Raw genomic sequence first — 23783 nt, 5'->3', positions numbered from 1 at the left:
TAGCACCCATACTCATACAGAAGAAAATCTTCAGCAGAGGACGACAGACAGGCAGACACAAGCTGTACTGCTCTTTCAAAAGCATGCAGTACTTTGGGGTCCTCGCATTTCAGACATATTTTGGGTTCTACACATTTCAGAGGTTTTGTTGTCCCTGCCAACAAAAACCTCTAACAGCGCTAATTTCACTGTGGTAGGAAATCATAGTGTGATTAATATTTATTAAATCCAAGCTTAAATTTAATACACTGGTATTTTAGTACTTCAATATATCACCTTAATAAAGTTCGGTTAATCTGATATCTTTAAGAACAGCTATAAAACGAGAGAACAGTGTTTTCAGGGAAGATGAAGAAAATATATATACAGACACCAAAATATCACCAAGAACATATTTCAGTCAGATTTATGCAGAAATAAGTGCAACGTGCGTTTGGAAGCAGATGGAAGAGATGCATGAAAGCAGTAAAAACTAATTGCTGTTAAGTCAAATTATATTATTTCATTTTGTAACAAGAGAGGTCTCTTGATAGCTGTAGCTGATTTCCCTTAAAGAAGTTCACTTGCATGAGTTGCTATGCTGTGGTATGCTCTTTTACAATCTACAGTGCTTCAGTACAGTGCATGGTATGTGCTGCCATCCAGAAGACACCTTACATGCAGAAGAAAAGAGCTGCATAACTATCTGGAAGGCTACACTGGTTTCCTGACATCTCAATGTGCAGAAAATAAAAAGAGATGGTATACACTAGGTTTATATGATTTAACCAAGCTGTATTTGAATTCCCACTAGGATCAAATAATGTGTAAGCACAGCTTCTTAAAACTGCCCTTTCCAATAAAACTATATTGAATGTGCTGAGCACAAATACACTTAAAGCATATTATAGTTAAAGGTCTGACTGGCATTCACACCACCATGGATCCAACGCTGTGCAGCAGCTCCAGCACTAAGCAATAGAAGTGCCTCACAGGTCTGGAGCTCCCTGAAACCACAGCAGCCACAGAAATACCTTGGGAAGTGACCTCACATCCTTTTGAGTTATGCAAGTTAGCCTGTTTGCTGAAAATATACCACAAGTCCTGTTCCTGCATCTCAAATGTAAAGTAACCTGGGGGCGGAAACTAAATCTCACCTGCAAAATACATCAGCAAAAGTTGAGATGTCTACAGTACTCTTAGTTATCTTCAGAGGACACTCATCCACAGGCAGCACACAGATCTACTGCTTCTGCTTGTACAGTCCATTTGAACATACACACAGCTACCGATTCAGAATAACAGAGTAAACAGTCTGAGAAACACTCATTAGAAAGCAAAAGTAGGATGGCTAAAACACTGCAGATAGAAACACTGGTACACAACTATCCTTCAATAAAACAGTAAACACAACTGATAAGCCAGAGATATGGAAGGATAAACTGTGCCAGTATCAGTTCAGAAGTCCAAAGGTAACAAACAGCTTCAGTCAAGGGAAAGCAACAGTACAACACCACTATGAAACAGTGACATTTATAGCAAAGGAAACATCCCCCTCTGCAACTGTTGCTTGGGAAACCAACCACAGTTTGCCTCTTCAAGCTTTTTCCAGGCAGGTATCCATGCAGTCAGCCTGCAGAAGCTAACTTCAGCCAGCTGGACAGGATGAGAGCTAGCAGGGTACCAACATGTCCATAAGAAGAAATGTAACGTGTAAGAGGTATTTAATATGCAAAACAACCTTAGATCTTTTAGCTCAACATATTACAAAAATTCTTTCCTAAAACTCTACAATAAGTCAAAACAGTTTTCCTATTAAGAGGTGAAAAGTAGCCATGACAGAAGTCTGAAAATGAAGTTAAAGAGAGAATTATGCCAAAAATACTTTCTGGAAACTGAAACCGTGATCTGTAGAATTATATGGTGTCCTCTGCTGTCACATGGACTGCAAAAAGGAGGAAAGTCGAGCACAACTCCCTGAGAGCATCAGCTTTGGGAAGCTTCTGTGGTTGTACGACCCCTGTCAGAGCTCTATCTCCATTTCTGCAGTAGGCATTCCATCACAAGCGATCACACGTCACACAGATATTTGAAATATGCAACTCAACAAGGACTGAGCGCTACTTAAGAATCTGTGCATCACTACACAGCTTTATAATGCAAACACCCACAAAGTCCATGGGCTTTTTTTCACCTATCAATAGTAGAAAAACTCCAGCTGCAGTAAAAACGAAAGATTTACGTGTACATAAAACTAATGCTGTTCTATATTCACTTTTTGTCCATGATGAATATAGCTACACGAATGATCTTAAAGTTGGCTTGTTTTGTTTTCAGGTAATAAAAGTTTGATGAGATTTATTTTAGACAGAGGCAAGATAATTCTACTACCAAGCACTGAGATTCTTCAGAATGGACAGGATTTTGCTACTGACAGCAGCAAAGCAGGCAGCAAGCTTTTCACATTTTTAGGACATCTGCACCACTGAACAAAGCACTTCTGAGAAGAAATTGCTTCTAGATTCTGGCATCCAAAGTGTTAAAAATTTAGAACCTACAAGTATGATCTTACCACTGCCATTAAGAAGCTAAGAAAGAAGTGACAAAGACACCCACTTTATCAAAATCCCCCTCAACAAACAAACGGTAACATGAGGAGTGAAGTAGTAATGCATCTTTGAAATACGTTGGATGCTTATGTGTATTTTCAAGTCACAAACAGCGACTGCTTTCAAGGGTAAAGGCGCCTGCATTCACCAGTAAAGCCAGAAATCTAGCAAGCTCTAAGTACGACTTCACCACTATTTAAGACCAATTTCCTCCAGAACGCTTGTCATTCTGACAACACAGCAGTCATGACAAAAACCCTAAGTGCTTTGGACTGCACATTAAAAAGGGGTGTAACCAATAAGAATTTAAAACCTACATGAAAACATGGTTGCACATTCAAGTAATTACAGACCTGAACTAAAGCTGTCTTCCATAGCTCAGGGTGGCTTTTGCAGATTGGAGTTTCTCACGTGATAATTAGCAGGGGTTTTATTACACATAGCACAGCAAGAATATGTCACTTCACCTGAGATTTTCAATTTCACTTTTTGAAAACTAGAGGAACAGATGCTGTATCAGGAATTCATTTGTACCCAACACTTATTTCTAATCTAGAAAGGGTCCTGATATATCACGTCCTGATATATATTAGGCTTGCAAGCTTGTTTAGGGATTTGTAAATAAGTTTCCTACATTCCTTTCAAACCTTGAGATTTATGCTTGGGAAAACTAAAGTCATTAGCTTCTTATAGCAAGAAAGACAGCATGCCCTGAAATTTTCAGTACAGTTGCTCAAGCCAGAAAGACATTTCAGTGTGGTTGCTCAACCAAGAGACAGACAGCAAAACATTGTAAAATACTGGAATCCAGCTGTTACTATGTTGGGTATTTACACTGAGCTTAAGAACTGCTATTGGAGGGAAATAAAATACTAAAATTCTAAGAAACAGATGAAAAACAGCTCTTCCAACATGTTGCTCCAGATGCACTGATATCATAGACCAGTGTACAACATCAACTCCTCTTTAGTACTACTCTCCCCACATATACAGAACACTTCAGAACTTGGGAAAAGCATTCGCCCTGCCAAGAGGATGCAATAGACTAATATATATCCTCCAAAGGCATGATTTTCTTTTAGATTTAGAAAACAAATCTTAGCCCAAGAGAAGAGAGAGCCAGGGATGTCTGGACCACTGCCACTACCATGGAATCTTGTCAAAGTCTCTCCTGCCTGTCCTTACAAGGGAGCAAGGCTGAGCTTGGGCTGATTATGTTAATCTCAACAGGAGATGAGGACAGACCATACTTTAGTCACACCATATAAGCCTGTCATGAAACAGGGCACTCGAACATTACTTCTGCTCCTCCATCTCACAGACTGTTTGGAGTAGCTGTCATTTAGTTTCTCTTTAAGCAGAGAGCAAAACTGATGAAAGCACGTTTTCTAAGTAAGCAAGCAAACAAACAAAACAAAAGCTAACTGAAAGGCTATGTGTGAGTTGTGTCAATCTGCTAGATGATTTCTTTCCTAGACACTATGAAAAACATACTACTCACTTACCATCCACACGAAAGGGGGCACTGCATTATCTACTGGCTACAACCAGCGGTGCAAAAGCCACATCCAGCCAGTTCAGGTAATATCTGCTCCTTCCGATTCATGTAAAATCTGCTTTCATAGGACACCAAGCAAAGCAGGATCCCAATTCCCTAAATACTAGAAAATACCAGTGAGTGATTACACCAGAACATCATTTACTGAGCACTATCCCCTTGAATTCAGAATTAACTTTCCCTCAGGCCTCCTCCACTTCTCTTGGCAGAAGTCCCTGCTGGACTGCAAAGCCAACTTCTGAACAGCTATATGAAAACAGGTACATGTACACAGTCATTTTAGAAGCAGATGCTTGCTGTCAGTCATGGCCACTTTATAATTGAATATAATTACCCAACCTCAGAATTCATAGACTTAAGTAGAAATTAAGAAAACCATTAAATCTTCTGTGGTATTCAAACAAAATGCACTTGCATGGAAATAACTGTCATTCACAGTTAACTAGATTCTGAAATGCAGCCAAGCAATTCGGTTTAGAAGAGTTAAAAAGAAAAAAAAAAGAAAAAGAACAAGCATAATCACTCAAGCTTTAGGAAAGGTCTGGAAACGTGCACATATATGTTCTGTATACATCAGACATACATCTCAAACAGCACTTGAGAATACCCAAAAAAACTGATGTACAATTCTCATTCGCACTGCATTGAAATGTTTAGAGCTTTCTCCCTTGCTCCTTCCAATTTGGATATAATGTACACAAGGACGTGAAGTGATCCTTTTTTCTTATGATTTCATCTCTCTCTCAACCTACAAAACTGTAACAGGACAAACCTCAATTGCCAAAGTTTATCTTGCTTCGCTGAAAAACCTCCTAATCTGGCCATATCCTAGAAGATAACAGTCCAGTATAAGAAACTGTTTTTAAATGAATCTTCAACAAAAATGCAGGTTCAAAAATGACTGTATCACTTACAGTACGCCAGACTGCAACTCATTTGAACATACTGCTGTTAAGGAAATAAGAGAAGGCCTGAATATTAACATCAGGAGTCAAACCAAACCCATCTATGAATTAGGTAACTTCTGAAAACCAAAAGAAAAGTTCATTATTGTCCAGAAGACAAGAGGAAGAGATTGGAAAAAGAGCTGAGTGGAACAGTTTCAAATTCTCACATGCTGTTTCTTTACATAAAGGTTAACATTAACAACTGAAAACAGTCTTGTGAAGATCCCATAGTCTGACTCACTGGTTCCAGACATCATCCAATAATCTGAATGTGCTAGAGAGATGCGATTTTTAATAGCCAAAATGCCCAAGACATCAACAACGCTGACAGCAGTCATTCCAGTATTAGCCAGAATTTGATATGCACTTTCCAATGAGTCTATTTTGTTGCTAATCATAATATTGCTCCCTGACAAATAAATATGTATATATAAACTACATATAAAATGTACATATAAATGTTCCTCCTGTGGAAGAAGAGATGGGCGACTCAGAAGGAGTACAGAGAAGTTGTTAAGATATGTAGAGAGAAAATCAGAAAGGCAAAAGCCCAGCTTAAACTCAACCTGGCCGCTGGGGTTAAAAGGAACAAGAAACCCTTTTACAAATACATCAACGGTAAGAGGAGGACTCAGGAGAATCTTCATTCTTTACTGGATGAGGCTGGGAATGTGACCACTGAGGATAAGGAAAAGGCAGAGGTTCTGAATGCCTTCTTTACGTCTGTCTTTAAAGGTCACACCAGTTATCTGCAGGGTACTCTGCTCTCTGACCTAGTAGTCTCGACTGGAGTGCAGACAGAACCCCCCACAATTCAGGAGGACATAGTCAGAGACCTACTACTCCACCTGGACTGTCACAAGTCCATGGGGCCGGACAGGATTCATTCGAGAGTGCTGATGGAACTGGCAGAAGTGAGAGCTGAGCCACTCACCATTATCTATCAGTGCTCTTTGTTGATTGGTGAAGTCCCAGAAGACTGGATGTTTGCCAGTGTGACTCCCATCTATAAGGGTTGTAAGGAGGATCCGGGGAACTACAGGCCTGTTAGCCTGACTTCAGTGTCAGGGAAGGTTATGGAGCAGATTGTCTAGAGGGAGATCACGCGGCATGTGGGGCCAGCTGGGGGATCAGGCCTAGCCAGTATGGGTTCACAAAGGGCAGGTCCTGCTTGACCAACCCGACCTTCTACAATCTAGTGACCCATCTGGTAGATGAGGGAAAGGCTGTTGATGTAGTCTACCTAGACCTCAGCAAGGCCTTTGACACTGTCTCTCACAGTACCCCAGTGAGCTGGGGGTCGGCCTTTTCTCTCGTGTAACTGGTGACAGGACTAGAGGGAATGGCTTCAAGCTGCGCCAGGGGAGATTCAGGCTGGACGTTAGGAAATACTATTTTTCTGAAAGAGTGGTCAGGCACTGGAATGGGCTGCACAGGGAGGTGGTGGAGTCATCGACCCTGGAGGCGTTCAAGGAACGTTTGGATTTTGTGTTGAGGGACATGGTTTAGTGAGAACTATTGGTGATAGGTGGATGGTTGGACTGGATTCTGTGATTCTGTAAAAGGTACATTTTAGAAAGCATGCATCCGAATACTACAGCAACTACATGCAGCACAAGGGCAGTAGCAGTGTTAGGCACTGATTTACAATAGAGACTCAAGAAGCTGTTGAAGCAAAACTGCCTTGGCCTCACTCTTGATGGCCACCAACCTCAGGATTGTAGCTGCAGATCTGTAACACCCGTCTGATTGTAAAAACGAAATTCTAAAACAAACCTCTGGCATCTTCAAGAATAAGGATTTGCTGGGAAAAATTTGACTTGAAACTAATCTGGTACTGATATGTGTACTTACATTATGATCCTAATTCTATTACTACCATACTTAGAAAAAGAGGATTACAACCTACTTTACTGAAAACTTTGCTCTATGGTAACTCTATATTTGGAAAGACCTATACAAGTTGAGCAACTTCTCACCTCAAGTCATCTATCAGCTGGAAGAAAGCTATCATGAGATAAAGCTACTGAGTATGTAAGAAATACTACTTGCTCCTGACCAGTTTGCTAATTTCTCCAGCATGGGAGAGTTCTTAACTCAACTGCAAAATCTGAACTTGCTGGATGAAGTCTTAGGAATGTCCTCCCAGACAATCTTCATCTTCATTGAAACATATTGAATGTGACAAACAGTTAACTCTACAGAACCTTTCCACTGCATTTTATTTGTGAATTCAGAGAATTTCAATTTAAAGTTGCCAGTTAGGTATTTCCTAAATGTTTTTCATCATCATAGTTGCAGCAGTTCATCTTTTTGTTCATTTAGAAACTAGATCTGAAGTGTAAGCATTCTGTGATTTAGTTTCCTCCATCTGCTTGTGCCACCAGATTTATCAACTGTTTCCTTCAGTTTTGGTGTTTTTTTTTTCCTTGTTCAGTTTGGTTGGTTGGAGCAGGGAGCGAGGATGGGGAGGATAGGGAGTTGTTTAGGGTTTGTTTTGAATGTTTTGGGTTTTTTCCCCATTGACCCGATCTGATATTGTGAAATGAATGATACGAAAATTGTGCTGACTAGCATATCACACCCTGCACTCTGCTGTCCCCTCAAACAACTGTGCACACGGTAACCATACAGACCAACTAGCACTGTTGAAAACAGACTGTTGCCCTGATATTCAAAGACTTTTTTTCTAGCTTTGGTCACAAAGCATCAAGAGAAAGGGAAGAGCAAACAGTGAAACACTGCATGCATGTTTTCTCTGAAGCTTGAGATCACAGTGCATTTGATGCCTCTTCAAAATTAAATCAACTACACATTGGCAGAAGGAATTATTTGCATCAAGTTTGCTATTTTGTGAATGGCGTCACAGTATATAGAAAGAAATACGATGGGAATGTTCCTAACAACATCTCAAGTAGGAAATTCCAATTTCACAGCGTTGGGAACGAAGATTTCTGCTAAGCCTTCTGAAGATTCAATTGAATTTGCAGGATTTATTATTATTATTATTATTATTATTATTATTATTATTATTATTTTAAAAGAAAATGCATGACATTCCATTAATATAAATACAGAAAAGCTAATCAAGAACATACCAAACATTTTTTAGTCAACTTGCATTTAAACATCTCCAGAAATTAATGAAGCCTTCCACAGAAAGACTTTCTGTGGAAACCTGTGAGACAGACTTTAAGAAGTAAAGAAGTCAAGCACTAGCTGCACATGACCTCATTAAAGCAGAAAAACACTGAGCACTCAAAATATGATGCTAAGTATTCTTTTGGAAAAGGAATGAACTTAATTACAATCTTTATTACAACCCTCAACAACTACTTAGGTGAATAAAACATTTTACTGATCCCTACCCCTCTGGAAACCATACCAAACAGGAATGGCCTCCCATCATTCTACTGAGCGTCATCAACTGAGCAGTGGATGCTATGGTTTATCAGTTTAACTGCAGATGAAAATGCATACAACTTCATTTTAACAGTTTCATATACATCACCCAACTCAGACAGGTGGTACTGAACTTTTTCTGTAAAAAGCATCATATCTCTTGAGGCTTGTGCTTAGTGTCTCCAAATTCCCTTCCCAAAAAATACAATGAATCCCTACCATAATCTACACAAAGCTTGTAACCAATGACAGCCAGGTTATGAACAGGACAGTTTCCATGCTGTCAAGGAAAACCTTTGGGCATCATAAACATTTATTTCTATAATAACAATGCAAAGCAATTTTAAGCTCATGTATAACATAGTATAACAAAAATACTAGTTTTCTCTATTAAAGCAATGGCTGGCAGTCAAAACTACACTCAAATTTACTATTTTTACCAATTTATCTGGCTAACTGAAGAGAACAGCTCTAACAAAATACTTCATCTGAAAGCAATGGCTTCAGGTTAGTTAACTGCTGAAATGGTGAAGTGTAATACTGCATCTTCATTAGTATGTTATAAACAGATTCACACCTTTCTTCAGATTTAAAAAGTCTCTGGATTTTCTTTTGTCTTTGATATCGGTGCTTGAAACCTGATATCTATTTTTCAAGTATACCATGGTACTACCAGTGTAATTTCCCTGCTTCTTCTATGAGTACAGGCAGTACTTGCCTCAGCACCATCAAACCTACAGCTGGGAAAAATTAGTACTTCCTTATTTTAGAAGCAGGACATAGAAACAAAAACAGTGTCTCAGTAAAAGCCTAAAAAACCAGAAAACCCTGATTTAAGTCACCAAAGGCCAATCAAATGACTCCTGTCCCAAAGTTATCTCTAATTATCTTCCTAATTTCTTTGCCTGATGTCCAAACCTTGTATTCATATTGGTATCTTACGGACAAGGCTTCCTTCCAAACAAAGGGTATTCTTATTGTTCTAACCCCTTACCATCACCTCTGATAGTGAAAACTGATTATTCCCAGCTGCAGAACACAAGGTGAAAGCACAAAGGCAAAAGCAAAGTCAGGTACAGCAGTGATGCTCTCCGTTGGTTGATACTTCATTTACTAAGTAGGAGGAGGAAGAAAAAAAAAAAAAGGATCACATGGCACTCCAGCTTTGATTTCAACTTTTGTCTTATTAGGCTTGACATTTGATTGCTACTCAAAGTAGTGAAATGGAATGACCAACTTTGCACAATCTCAAAGTCAAATGAACACACAGCTATTTTTTCAAAACCAGTAAGAATGAGGAAATGCATGGTTGGCAAATACACCCACTGTGAGAGTAGAAGAGTTATGTTAACTTGAAAGCCTAAGAATTGTCAGCAATGTCAATTCTGCCTAAATGATTTTGTCACCTATCCAATTCTACCCTATTTTCCCCTCCTCTTATCAAAATATGATTTCTAGTTGAAGAATATTGTATCTTGATAACTCACCTCCCTTCTGCATTAAGAAATCCTGGAATTCTAGAAGCGGTGTTCTGTAGCACACAGAGCACACAGGCATCTTGCCCAACTTAAGCAGAAGCTCTTTTGGCATATACATATTATCAGTTTTTTTCTAGAGGAAGAAAGGAGGGTTAGCTAATAAAATAGCTCGTTTCTATAGCTCCAGGATGGAAAAACTGTACTTCATTAAACCTAAAAGCCATTTATTTATCATGATGCAATTCCAAGGAGAGTAAGACCTACAGGAGATTGAACTAAAGCTCACAGTTCAGTTAGACAAAGTTACAAGTTACTTATAAAAGAAGAGTGTCATTCAACATGGTTATGAAAAAAAATGTGTTGATTTCAACTCCTCTGAAAAAACAGTTAAATATGTAATGAAGACATCAGAGGACTTCTGAAAAGAATCCTTCAGAAACTGACAGTCACATTTCACTTCCCCACCCCCACTCTTCCTAACTCATCACTTAACAAGACGAATTTTTAAATCATATGCAATGATTTAACTCTCCTTGCAGAAGTAGGCTGACCATTTTAACAGCTTGTTTCTAACACACACCTCTCTCAGATGTGTTGCTTTCTCTCAAAATATAAGCAATGCAACACAACTGGCAGGCAAGTTTTCTTGTGTGATTTAACTGCAGCAAGACAAGACACAGTTCATCTCTTTTAATACAACTAGCCAGTCCATCACAAGGCAGCCTGATCTGAAACCTTCAACTGCCCATTCTGGTCAAATCTTAAACTGAAAAATCAAGTTTTCCTTTCCAGGGGAACTGCAATCAGAAATTTAGGGGGAAAAAAAAAAAAATACTTCCCAACTTGCAAATACAAAGTTCGAATTAATCTTTTCATTTATTCCTGTTACATGTTTGTCAAACTGGAATGAAGAAGAGTATATTAAAAAATCCCTCTTTTTCCCTGGAATTCCTGGTTCTCTTATTTCCCACAAACTTAGCAAGAACTTTAATTTATATGAAGGTGAACTTAGTAGGTCTGACACCCTTCCTTGTGATTAAGGAAGAGGTTGCCATGCCCAAACAGGAAGGTGAAGTCAAGAACACAGCCATCCAGAGTTTTCTCTGACAGTAACAGTTCAACTGCACTGCATCAGAAGGCAGAAATTTACACAGGATTAAACTGCAGTCACAGTCCCAGAACTGCAGCAGTATAATTCCAGCACTGTAACACTCCACACTTTTTTCTTTATTCTGACATCTCAATCTGCAATCTCTGATTACATCTCATATATTGCATTAAGTAAGATAAAAACCTTTGTTTTGAAAACCTGAAGACATTTAAGACATTTAGATTTTATAAGCAAAAAGCATGACCCTGAACTGTTTGGAGATGCTATGTTCAGAATTTGTATGAACAGTCTGTGGAGTATGAACAAGGCTGAAAATAGACAAGAGCCTTTTAGTCAAAGACAAAAACTCTTCCAAGAAGCAAACTAATCTGCTCTCTTCAGAGGAAGCCTTCTTAATGATATCTCCAGTTCCAAATTCAGTGTACTTCATGGGCGGGAGCAATAAAACAAAACACACATACCTTGAATCAACAGCTAAGCTTTCACTCCACAGCCCTTAATGGGCATTTCACCATTTCTACTGCTACCTACTAGCATTAGCAATGATAGTCCCAGTTTCCAAAAGCTGTTATGATTGTTGCCAATACTAGCAAAGCAAAAATTTCAGGCCTGAATAAGTTTGTAATTTAACTGGCATCATTTTCAGCATTGTGTGTTTACAAGTTGCTTAGAGGATGGTGTGCTCTGAAAAAGAGGTTCAGAGGAGACTTTGTTGCTCTTTACAATTACCTAAAAAGTAACACATGATAGAATAAAAGGGAATGGCCTTAAACTGCTCCACGGAAGGTACATTTGTTTCCTCAGAAAAAAAAAATTCTGAGAAATTCCTCCTCAGAAAGAGTGGTGAGGCAGGGGCACAGACTGCCCAAGGAGGTGGTGGAGTCACCATCCCTAGAGGTGTTAAGAAACGTGTGGATGTGGCACTGAAGGACATGGTTAGTGGGCACAGCGGAGAAGAGCTCACTGTTGGACTAGATGATCTTAGAGGTCTTTTCCAACCTGACTCTATGAAAAGAGGATATAGAGCATACAGTACTAAGTTACACTCTTTACACTAGAACTTCTGTTACTCAGAATGTGAGTGGTCCCCAGGTCAGCGCAAACCACGTCATCAGATTGCTGACAATTGTTCGTTTGACTGCCAATGAATCAGTAGTGGAGCTATTAGCAAGCAGAGCGAAAGGAAGAAGACAGCAGCTCACAGAAGATGTATTAGAGAGCAACAAGGTAACAGACGGGTAGATGGAAGCAGCAGAAAAAACTTTTTGCAAAGTGAGGATAAATCCCCTCATCTCAACACTGAAAGGATCACTTCTGCATCTACAACTCAGCTGACACCATTTTCTCAGAATTGGTATAACAAAACATCAGCATAGTCAGGAATCATAGTAAATAAACGCTTGTGAAGAATTTTCATAGGTTTCCACTTCTAGCACCACTAGCAGCATCTAACATAAATATGCATGGTGCTAGTATTACCTTACTTTCAACAACATCTCCACATCCAGCCTTACATGTTCTGTGCACCGTGGTGTCCATGATAAAGGAATGGCGCAAGTGTAACCAGCACAAACTCTTTGTGTTACTTTCCAGCCCTTTCTTACCTGAAGAATGTCCCCCATCTACTCTACCATCCCCTGGCTAGAGAGGCTTCCGCCACCCCCCTTATAAGATAGAGTCAAATGTGTTCTAAATATTAAGAGTAGAATAAGCATGCTGGACTGTCGCCTACACTGCAGAAGATAGCACTTGTTGCACTGACAGCCCACAACAGTCACAACATCATAGAATGCCTTGGGTTGGAAGGGACCTCAAGGATCATCAAACTCCAACCCCCTGCCACAGGCAGGGCTGCCAACCTCCATATCTAATACTAGACCAGGCTGCCCAGGGCCCCATCCAACCTGGCCTTGAACACCTCCAGGGACAGGGCATCCATAACCTCACTGGTCAGCCTCTCTCCTCACTGCCTATCCCCCAGAGGCAAGCTCCTGCCCCACCAGTACTGAAGCCTTTCCTAACCTCCCTCACTGCTTCCCAGAAAGAGTATGATTTATGTGCTGAGACACTGGAAGCACAGAACTCCATAGTACCAGAATCACAAACAATCAGAGAGGCACTACTAGCTTGTAAGTTTGTTACCAACAGCCATATCCAACCTGCAGCCTACAGGTGGTGTGGCCCAGCTCAGCCGGCAGTGCAGCTACCTCCAACCCCACACCATCATGGTGGCAGCTCTTCCCGCTAAGCAGCCCAGCCCTCAGCACCAACTGAACCTCAGTGCATTGTGAGCCCCATCTGGGATGAATGAAACCAAGGCATGGGTTGCAGCACAGTGCCAGCTCAAGTCATGGCCAGTAAGGTTATAGGCTTTGATAAACTGGCTAAACACAGTCCTGTGAACTGCAAAGAAAATGCCACCCTGCTTTCCATTTTAAGTAAGGCAGTTGAGAATAGGTTTTAAGACTGTCAAAAAAAAAAAAAAAAAAATCAATTTTTTTGTTTATGACCCCATATGTAGTCAACATAAATATATTACTTACAAAATTTCAAATGGAATATGTAGCACCACAGTTAAACATGTGACCATGTCTCTCCACCAGATTTCTATGAGCCCCCTCTTGCCTGAGAGAAATATTCCTCACTTCACAACCACACCTCACTCATATCACTGCTTTTTGGCAATATTTGTTAACAGCCGTTTCTAAAGATGAAATACAGGAAGACTAAAAACTTATCAAAAATCTTTGACAAGCACCTTGAGAGTTCACTGGGAATGGCAGCCACTACCATTAAACCAGAGTGATGCACTAGTTTCACAAAAACAAGGATGCACACCCCACTAGTTTTATGGCTTTATTGCTCTGTTTTTATACATTTTAATAAAAAAACATTAAAAATTAAAGGTGCTCTGTTATTTTCTATGCATTAACTATAATGTATATTTAATGAGGGCTGCTCCAGAAGTTATATTTTATCATATTTATGATGGCAGTGGTATGGCAGTAAAGGTACTTTCCCACCCATATCCTGTACATCCTGTTGCATGTTGTTGCCATGTGACAGATGGCAGCAGAGGGGCAGTCTGACAGAATGGCGCGTGACACGGAAGTACATATGTAGCAAAGATGTGCCACTGAATTCCTCCACGCAGATAAAAACAGCACCCATTGACACTCATTGACACTCGCTGAATGTCTGTGGAGACCAACCAATGTACGGGAGCACACTGAGGCAGCAGGCAGTGCATTTCAGCAGCAGCAACCGTGGGTCACCAACACTGGTGCAGATTGTTAAAAGTGTGGCATGCAGGTTCTTGCTCATCACTGGTATAAACTTAGAGCTAATGGTGATGACTGTATTGAAAAAGAATGTTTTGTAGCCGAGAACGTGTTCTATCAAACAGTGCTATTGTGCTCTTTGTACCGGTTGCTGTTTTCATGCAAATAATTAGGATTAGTTTTGGAGCAACCTTCATATATGCAGCCCAAGACATTTCCTCTTTACTCAGTGCAACCCAGGCTAGCCAAAAGGTTGGATGCCATCTATCACAGCAAGTCATCAATTTTCTTCTTCCCTCTCCAACAGGAAAATTCTACATCTAATCTATCTCATCTACCATCACAAATTAAACTCAATGAGCTTACCAGCTGTCCTGGTTTCAGCCCAAACAGCACACCAGTGTCTGGTTGTTGCTGTGAGATGGAGGCACACCCAGGGCTGGGCCACTTCATAGGGCAGAGCCACCACCTTCACAGCACAACAGCAGGGGCGGAGCAGAGCCAGCACAGGTGCCAGAATAAAGCCAGTGTAATTCCATACCTGCAACACCACACAGAACTCTAAAGGTGTGGGCGGGTGACCGGGCCAGCTGCTGCTCACCCAGTGGGCTGTGCAGCATCAGGTGGCAAGTAATTGATTGCACTGCAGCTATATAGTGCTTTTCTGTTCCCATTTTATCTTCTGTCTTAGTAAATAGTTTTTATCTCAAGCCACTAGCTCTTGCCTCCAATTCTCTTCCCCATCCCACCCAGCAGCAGCAGCTGAGTGGTGCTGAGCTGCAGCCAGCTTAATAGCAACTTCCCCATCAGGTAACTTAGTTGCCCTTGTGCACAAAAACTCCAAATCTACAACTCATTACACGCGGGAAGTTTCTTTGTGCAGATCATTTCTAAAATGTAAAGACTCGGGCTGCAGAGGCTTACTGACCATGTTAACAAGGCCAAAGCACTCAGAAAACTACACATCAAAACCAATAAATGACAACTTTGTCTCAGTGAATTTCATTCTCCACCACACAGCATCAGTGAGTAATTATATTGCTGAGAAACAGCAAACTGCAGATTGCCCAGAGATGTCAGTGCCCCCATCCCCACAGAGTCCAAAGCCACCTGGCTGTTGCTGTGGGCAGGTGGCAGACACTGAGGGTGGCACCAGACCTCACCTCCAACCCCAACCCTTCTCTGAAGTCATGTAACTGGTCCTCAGCGAAATAATACTTCAACTGTATACACAGCACTAAAATACTGAAGAGACTGACTTGGAAATCACATCCCAAACTAATCAACTGAGAAAATGAAAACAGCCTAGTTCATTTTTAAGTTTCTTTAAAAGTTTCTAAATAAAACAGGAACTTAGAAAATCACCTTCAGATCTTCCTTTCCTTTAAAACTTTAGCCTAGCATCTATCCCTCACCACCATGAAACAAATGTCCTGATGATCTTTCCTTCCCTCACACCTTCCCATTTGAAACAGCTACTGTGGCTATCATACAAATCCTGTTTAGCCATCTCCTGACACACAGCTTTCTCTAACACTAAAACAGGGAAATGCCGCCTATTTGAAACCTCCAGCTGAAAAGAGAAGCTTCTAACCTTTCCTTCTTTGGATAGCACAGAGTAGATGTGAGAAACTTAGATTTGTGCCATTAGGCCTTTCTTTTGCCGTTGTTTATTTGCTAAAGAAACCCAACCTCTGGAGAAACAGTATTTTCACAGCAGTCAGTGACTACACAGGAAAATAGCCATTTGTTATTAATCCAGTGTATGCGTGGATATCTAACATCAATAGACATTATCAGGAAGTATTTGTTTTCCTCTGAATATACTTTTACCTCGTCATTCAACTCATCTGAATACCATGTAGCACCATCTGAACAGCACACAGCTTTTAGGAGGAAAAAGAGAAAGACATCATTACTCAAAATTTGTCCAAGCACTAGAATTCAAGGACTTAACTTACAATTCATTAATCTGGGAGGGCAGGGGGAAGAACACCACCCATTCCACTTGTGTTTCCAGATCACTTACAAGTTCTGCAGACCAGACACAACCTAGAAAGACTTAACTTCTCCAGTGTCTCCTACAGAAGTTTCCAGGCATCACATCTCTATTTTATCTCAGCCCACATAGATGAAAAAACAAAACTTCATGTTTGTCTCTTTCATATAGGTCTTCCCATTTCTCCAGGCTAAAAAATCTAAGAGGGAAAGCTGAAACACAGAAATCAACAGCTGGATTTGAGTTAGAGCCTGTAACAAAGAGATTCGAAGTAGTGTCCCCATAACATTGCATTGTATAAATATTTACAGGGAGTGGCAAACTTTCAGTAAGCTAAAAACAATGAGTTACAAGATTTTGAGTATCAGAATAGACTTTGACCTGTGCTTTAATGAGAACGTGGTACTGATCCTGCAGCAATTCTCCCTCAGCAACATGGGAGGCAAACTGGACTGAGCAACTGCTGCTAGTCCAGATCATCTCTGCACACTCTCAACTAAAGAGAGACATCAACGTGATGCCACAACACAGTTGAGGCTGTTTGGGTATCCATCCACACCAAAAACCTCACAAAAAAAAAAAACAAAAAAACAAGAAAACAGTCTGACTAAAGACACACTATAGGAGAACAAACTGTCTCAGCACAGCAAGACACCAACATCGCCACACTACTTCTCCTTTTCACAAAGATCACATTTCAGCTCTTGTTCAACCCCTGTTTATCAGGGTGTATGTTTCAGCAGACTGCTAAGGAAGATAGTACTATTTATACTTGTTATATAGCCCAGCTATAACTGGGCGTTGTCTGGAGAGTGCTTACAGTTGTACCAATATTGTCTCATCAGCCTTCTGGCTTTATTTCCACTTGAATGGCTGAACAAATAAAGGTAGAGGCAGAATAGTTTTCAGCCACAGTCTGGTTTTATTCTCAAAAAAGGAAGTTTGGCTTTCTACTATCTCCAATGACAACTGCAATTTCTTGATGACAAAGGAGTTTTGATAAATTCAAGTTCAAGTTCAGAAGAAACAGTTCTTTAAATACATGTTTTGGAACCCCTCAAATTCAGGAGAAGCATCCTGCACTGAGTAGTGCAGTATCTCAGTATTCCTTAGTGAGAGACCTAAAAGCAGCCACTTTGTTTTCAGATAGTGCTGAAGTACATCCTAGGGAATGTGGTAACAGCCACTATGAGACTACCAGTATCACCTGGTTGTAGAGCTTCTAAAGATTTATTACATTCTCAGTGAGGGGCTCCCAAGCCTATCATCTTCCCCAAAGAAGTCAAAGACTTCCAGACCTGCTGGTTGATTTTCAGTTCGTCCAATGAACAAATTCCATGAGCTCCCATCCTCTTTCCCACCACCTCCAAGAAATGAAAATACTCCACAGCTGCCAGGGAAAGAATTTTATTTACAGAAGTTGTTACTCCAGAAGAGCATTTACACTCTATTAAAAGTTTACGGGTGGCTTTTCTTTCCTATTCCTCTTGCTGAAACACATCTTAACATCACCCTTCCATTATCATTCTTGATTAAAAATTTTAATAGGAAAAAAACTACATGTCCACAGTCTTTATAGTTTTACAAACAGAGAAGCTGGCTAAGTTAATGATCCTTGTGTAAAAGGTACCATACGCTGTGAACAAAACGCTAACATTTTGACAGTCCCGCTGCTTTTACTGTTACTCTCTGGAGGTTTGCATAACAGTAAGATAACTCCTGAAGTGCAACCTGAAATGCAAATCCACCAAGTTACTGTTTTTCCAAAGCCAACTTTACAGCTGCACTCTACCTTAACAAGGTAAAATATATTAATCATTGATTTCATATCAACCTGTGTTCATAATTCATAGAGGTAAGAAGGCAGTATTAACCCACAATCATAGTTATAGTCAGAAAGCTTGGACATCTTGTAGACTCAGAATTCTATGTCAGCCAGGAGTCTCACTTTAGATCCTACTGAACAATACATCCACCAGATCAAAACAGCTGTAGAGACACAGCCTAGGAGGTTTTGTCAGCGCTGACATTTCACCTTACCCTGAACTACCTGCAGACTACTTACAGCATCCTGGAGTTGATGATCTGAAAATGTCTAAATCCTGCTTCTTCTGTGCAGGAGCTTTGTCAGCAACAGAGAAAGCTTCTCAGCATTTTACCACTCAGATTCTAAAAGCATGGTTTCAGAAGTAATTTTCAAGAGGTTTTTTTTAAGAGCTAAGACCTCCTGAAGTAAAGGTACATTGACTTGCATTCTTTTTTTCATGTTTTTTTTTCTAACAAATCTCTATACAACATCTCCAGAAGGGCTTTCTAACAATCTTTAAGCAATGGAGAAAAGGAAGGTCCAGTGACAACAGAGATTTAAAACTCCAAATCCCTACATAGTGCAGATGAATATGACTTCACCTGGCCAAGTGTTAGTTAGACACAGGAAAAGGTCCACACTTGTGTATTTTGGGTATAACAAAAATGGAAAGCTCTTAAGACTAAATAAACCAACTCTGTCATACAGTTTTTCACCGTTACCAGTTAATCCGAATCCAACCTGCTGAAAACAGCTGATAGATTCGATGTTTTTAAGACTGAGATCATCAAAAGTCTTCATCACCTACTCAAGTAGGTGACTGAATATTCAATACTCCAGCATTCACATAAAACGTAGAAAGACTCTTTGAAAGTTATCATCAGAGCGAAGACAGCCCCAAAGAGCATTTTCATGAACACTTACTTTTTAAATCAATCACAAGCACAGGCAGCCTCAGGTCAACAAGCCTTCTATCCATAAACATATTACAGCTCTCCCTCCCTGCTCTCCAAAAACTGGAAGCACGTGAACTCCAAGGATTTAATTGGGAACACAGAGATGAAAGAAACCTGGTTTTATTCCAAAGTTGTTGGAAAACCATGCTCAGCAAATACTACATTTTACTGCTTAATAACATTAATGGAAAAAAGAGCTCAAGATAAAAAATAGTTACTTACAATGCCCTTAGCTCTATTTATCACAGCTGTGGTGCTCGCAGTACTGGTTATCACACGCCCTTGTGTGACTACTTCACAATCTTACTAGATCTTCTCAAGACTAAAAATCCTAGGGCCTGATTTGGAGAAAAGCCCTACACGATGCTGTAGCACATACTTGACAAAGAATGCAGGTTCTGACCTCCTCATGGTTCACTGAAAAAGACCCTGCCTGTGCTTTCCCAGCCCAGTACTAAATCAAGTACGTGGGAAGATGCAAATTTAGTTATGGACAGTTGCAACTTGGAGCCAGTTTGTTTTGTTTTTGTTTTTTAAAACTCTGCTTTTATTGCAATTGCTTATTTTTCTCCATTTTCTCTTATTCTCTTCTCCTTCCTATTCCTCAGCTTTCTGAATTTCCTTCCTGTGTTATGTAAATTGAAGTTCCATAGTCCCCAGTCTGCCTTTTCTGCCAGCTCTGTTGTCACAACTCTTCTCCCACACCTTCCTGAACCCATAACACACCTTCCTTTGTATCAGGCCTTCCTCCACCTCTTCCTCCAGCCACATTATTGTTCTCTCACTAGTACACATATAAATTTAGGATACTTTCAGCACACAGAAACTACCTTGGGACATTCACATAGACTCACAAAAAAAGATCACAAAACTGCTGTTCAGGTTACTCCATATCTGTACAAGAACTACAGGCTGATCAAGGACTAAGAAGGGCAACATAAGTTCCTTCAAACTAAAGAAACTCCAGCATTTTTAAGCCCACATATCTCGAATACTGGAAGCTGAATTTAAAGCATACAGATGCAAAAAATGACCAAGAGTTAGCTAACACCATTGATGAGAAAATGTGAAGACACTACATGACACCAATTTACATCTTTTTTCAAAAGAAGTAAAGGTTTTTAAGATATAACAATTATCATAAAAATGGATGAACTTCTTTTGTGTCAAGCCTGATCATAAAAAACAATATTTTTATTTACATACCAGGTCTAGAGAGCTGGTACAAGTTTGTCTAGCCTAAGGAAATGGGCTCATCTCACAGAAGTACCTCAGGTGCAGGCCAAATACACCTAAGCTTTTCTTCCTTTAAAAAATAACCATATAGATTATGAATTTAAATATAAGCCTAGAGCTAAGAACAATGCTTGCAGTGCGATTCGCACTGAAGAGGTGTAGAAGAGGTGTAAGAAGAGGTGTAAAGTACTTTGACTATTTAAGAAAGGGCTACACACTTCAATTCTGCAGAAAAAAAAGCCGTAGAACTGAGGAAAGATTTTAAAAAAGAGCGATACAGTAACCAAACACAAAGTTAATCCACCAGATGATTTCTTCAGAAGCACTTTTTAAAATCAGCATTACTGTAAGACAGCATTATCCGTAATGAGGGCTAACAATAGTAATACTGATGATTATAACATATGAAGCTGCTTTTAAAAGAATACTCAAATATATGCCAAAAACTTCAGAAAACTGATTAAAAAAACCTAACTTTAAAGGTCATTCTTAAGACCAGAGAGGCAAACGAGTTCAAAACCTAACAGAAGCATGACAGGAAACATCCCAACAAGTTCATTCCCAACTTGACTACAGCTCAGCTCCAAATAGTGACTGATGTAACTAAAAAGGAACTAAATCCTTAAACTGCTGAGATCAAGGAATACAGTTAAAAACTATATCAACTGCACGTTTGCTTTCTGCAGCCTCTTTAGTGCTACTGTGGGAAAACCTCCATAGCAGGACCAACACAAACGCTAGCAGACTGAGCCACAGTTACTGTCCAACTCCAGACACAGTTGTGTTACCCTTGACTTCTATCAGTAGATGCCGGGTGTAAAAACATAGGATTTGACAGTGCTGGCTTAAGTCATCACAATGGAGTAAGCAATATCCTAAGCATCATCTCTGTTCTCATCAGCTGTGGTTCAGAGATTAAAGATATGTGAACTAGAACCAAAGCACTAAGCTGCCTGGAAGATGCAGTGCTGTTTTCCTTTGTGGCAACAGCATCTACAAGGTCCTGCTTTGGTCCAGGGAGGTAGGTCTGACCTGTCAGCACCTCAGCATCACCAACCAGCTGAACAGAGAGCATGTTGCCATGAACCTGTGCACAGTCTTTCACGAGATTTTCATCTCTCCACTGCTTTATGCTCAAGCAAGCTACATGCTAAAACCCATGCTACAGAGGATGAAGAATGGCTACTGAGAACTATCCCCTCCTCCAATCCCCTCCCCCAAATGTCAGAGTTCACGCTAGGAACAAATCCCATTGAGTCGTTCTCTTTGAGATAGGAGAAGGGGGAGATGGGGACCCACCTACACACTTCCGAACTTTTATCACTTCCTACAGAGAAACTCACTAGCTTGGCACAAAAGGGAAACCCACGCTACTTGAGGATATCTTTAGGCATATCCAAGAATCCATCCACATCCCAAACTGGCTGGATTTGGCACATGTTTTGATACTTTTTATAGCCAGAACTGAAGCATCATCCACTTTTGTGCAAGCAACTGTCAAACAGCATTAAGTTTATGTCAGAATGTGTTACGCTTGCTTGCTCATGATGCACTTACGACACTGAAAGCACCAGAGCCATCAGCTGTGGGAAACAGGAAAACAAGTAGCAGGCAGCTGTGAACCTCATACCTAGCACAGCAAGTAGTTCAGCATGAACTAAGCCCCTCTGCTGTGAGTACTGCCCCACCTGCAAGGACACCTTAATCCTTCAGCTATGTTATTCACAGCATTTTTCTCAGCAAAACGTCAAGAGGGAGAAGTCACGCTGTAGTAAAGTACTAAGCAGTGCCATGGGCAGGGCTGCCACCCAGCAGCTCAGCTGCCCACGGCCCCATCCAACCTGGCCTCGAGCACCTTCAGGGATGGGGCACCACAGCTTACATGGGCAGCTGTGCCAGCACCTCACAGCACCTCGCTCAGCGATCAGCAGATCACACCAAAGCTGTCTGCCTCCACTCAGGGTGGGCACAGGACCATGAATCAGGCAGGCACGATGCGATGCCACCTGGAAGGGAAAAAGGGAGAAGGCCCCAGGGCCCATTGTCACCCCTCACTTACCAGCAAACAGTCCACGTTCACTTCAGATTTGGGATCCTTTAAAGTCCCGTCGATTTTTTCAAACCGAGACTCAAAACTTTCTCCCGTCGACATGTTTCCGAAGATTAAAAAGCTTCCCTTATTCCAGATCAAATGTTAAAAAAAAAAAAAAAAAAAAAAAAAACGAAAAAGGATAACATATAAAAAAAATTAAAAACGGAAAAAAACAAAAAACCCAAAGCAACAAGAACAGGAACAAGCACGCACAAGAGAAACCGCAGAGCCTACGCGGGGCTGCGAAGCGCTTCCTGCGCAGTCCCTTCAATCACGGCGGTCTCCGGGCGAGTCCCCGCGCCGCACCGAGGGAGCAAAGTGCCGCGGGCGCTCCCGCCGCTCACAGCCCCGCCGCGGCTCTCCGCGCCCTCCCGCCTTCGCGCGGGCCCCCGCGCCGCAGCGGCCTCATTCCCGCGGCCGGGCAGCCGCGCTGGCAGCAGCGTAGCGGTTCCTCCTTCTCGCCCCGCAGCAGCGGCCGGGTCCGGGAAGCGCGTAGGAGCGACGACGAGATGAGGAAAGGGGGATCAGAGAGGCGCAGCGCGAAGCAAAACGACCCGCAAGGCAGGACAGCCCTCCCGGCGCCGCGCCTCAGTGCCTCGGGCTCGCTCCGTCCATGGGCGCAGGTAGCGCGGGGCACGCCGCCCCTCTCCCGGGCCGTGCCAGCAGCGCCCCGCGGGAGCGCTTCAGCGGCGGAGAGGCGATAACGGCATCTTCCTTCCTCTTCTTCGCCGCTCGCCGCCGCTCCTCAACCTGCCGCAGCCCGGGCCGCCCCGGGACCGAGCGGCGTGAGAGGCAGGAAGGAAGAAGGTGGCTCAAAGGGAGGGCAGAGCGCGAGGTCCGGCTGCGAGGGAAGCCGCGAACGGCACCAACATGTCCGCCTTTCCTGTTTGAACGGGAGGGAGGGGGGGGCGCCCGCCACGGATGCGCAAGCGCGCACGCGCGGGAGGAAGGAGGCGGAAGGTATGCGCGCGAGAGGCGGGGGCGGTGTTCCTTGTCCGCCGCCCAACGGTCGGTGGGGGCGCGCGCGCGCCGTGCCCGCGGGGCTAGGGAAGGAGATGGGCGGGGCTTGGGGCGGCGGCGCGCGGAGGGCGGGGAGGGCGCGTGCGGAACGGCGGTTACGGGCGGGGCTCCGTCAGCGACGCGTCGTGCAGGTGGCCCTGCGCCGTGCTTCTGCCCACGGGGACGTTCCCCACGGGGCTGGGGCAGTGAAGGTGCTTCAATCGCTAGCACTACGTGTTGCTTCCACAGCTGTGGCTGAGAAACAAGGAGTCCATAGCCAAGCACATGGGCGTGTCAGCTGTTCCACCATGGATATTCACTGCTTGCTT

The 23783-nt window shown here is 41.9% G+C and overlaps 1 protein-coding gene across 5 annotated transcripts in view; it reads right to left on the bottom strand.

Annotated features, from left to right (window-relative positions):
- The window catches only part of ROCK1 (Rho associated coiled-coil containing protein kinase 1), an 82184-nt gene extending 58828 nt beyond the window's left edge, over positions 1 to 23356 (bottom strand). For all 5 annotated transcript variants that reach the window (XR_007376111.1, XR_007376112.1, XM_048940695.1 and 2 more), the window contains exons 1-2: positions 22669 to 23356; positions 22423 to 22539 (exon numbers count right to left, since the gene is read on the bottom strand). Coding sequence is in view for 3 of the 5 variants with exons in the window: in XM_048940695.1 (XP_048796652.1) it covers positions 22423 to 22515 (93 nt within the window). In the remaining 2 variants the exon portion in view is untranslated. The remainder of the gene's footprint in view (positions 1 to 22422; positions 22540 to 22668) is intronic.
- Between the last annotated feature and the right edge of the window lie 427 nt (positions 23357 to 23783).

The sequence above is a fragment of the Lagopus muta genome, chromosome 3, assembly GCF_023343835.1.
Source record: "Lagopus muta isolate bLagMut1 chromosome 3, bLagMut1 primary, whole genome shotgun sequence".
Taxonomy (NCBI): domain Eukaryota; kingdom Metazoa; phylum Chordata; class Aves; order Galliformes; family Phasianidae; genus Lagopus; species Lagopus muta.
Note: the sequence above shows the minus strand (reverse complement) of the source record. Positions and strands in the feature narration are given on the sequence as shown.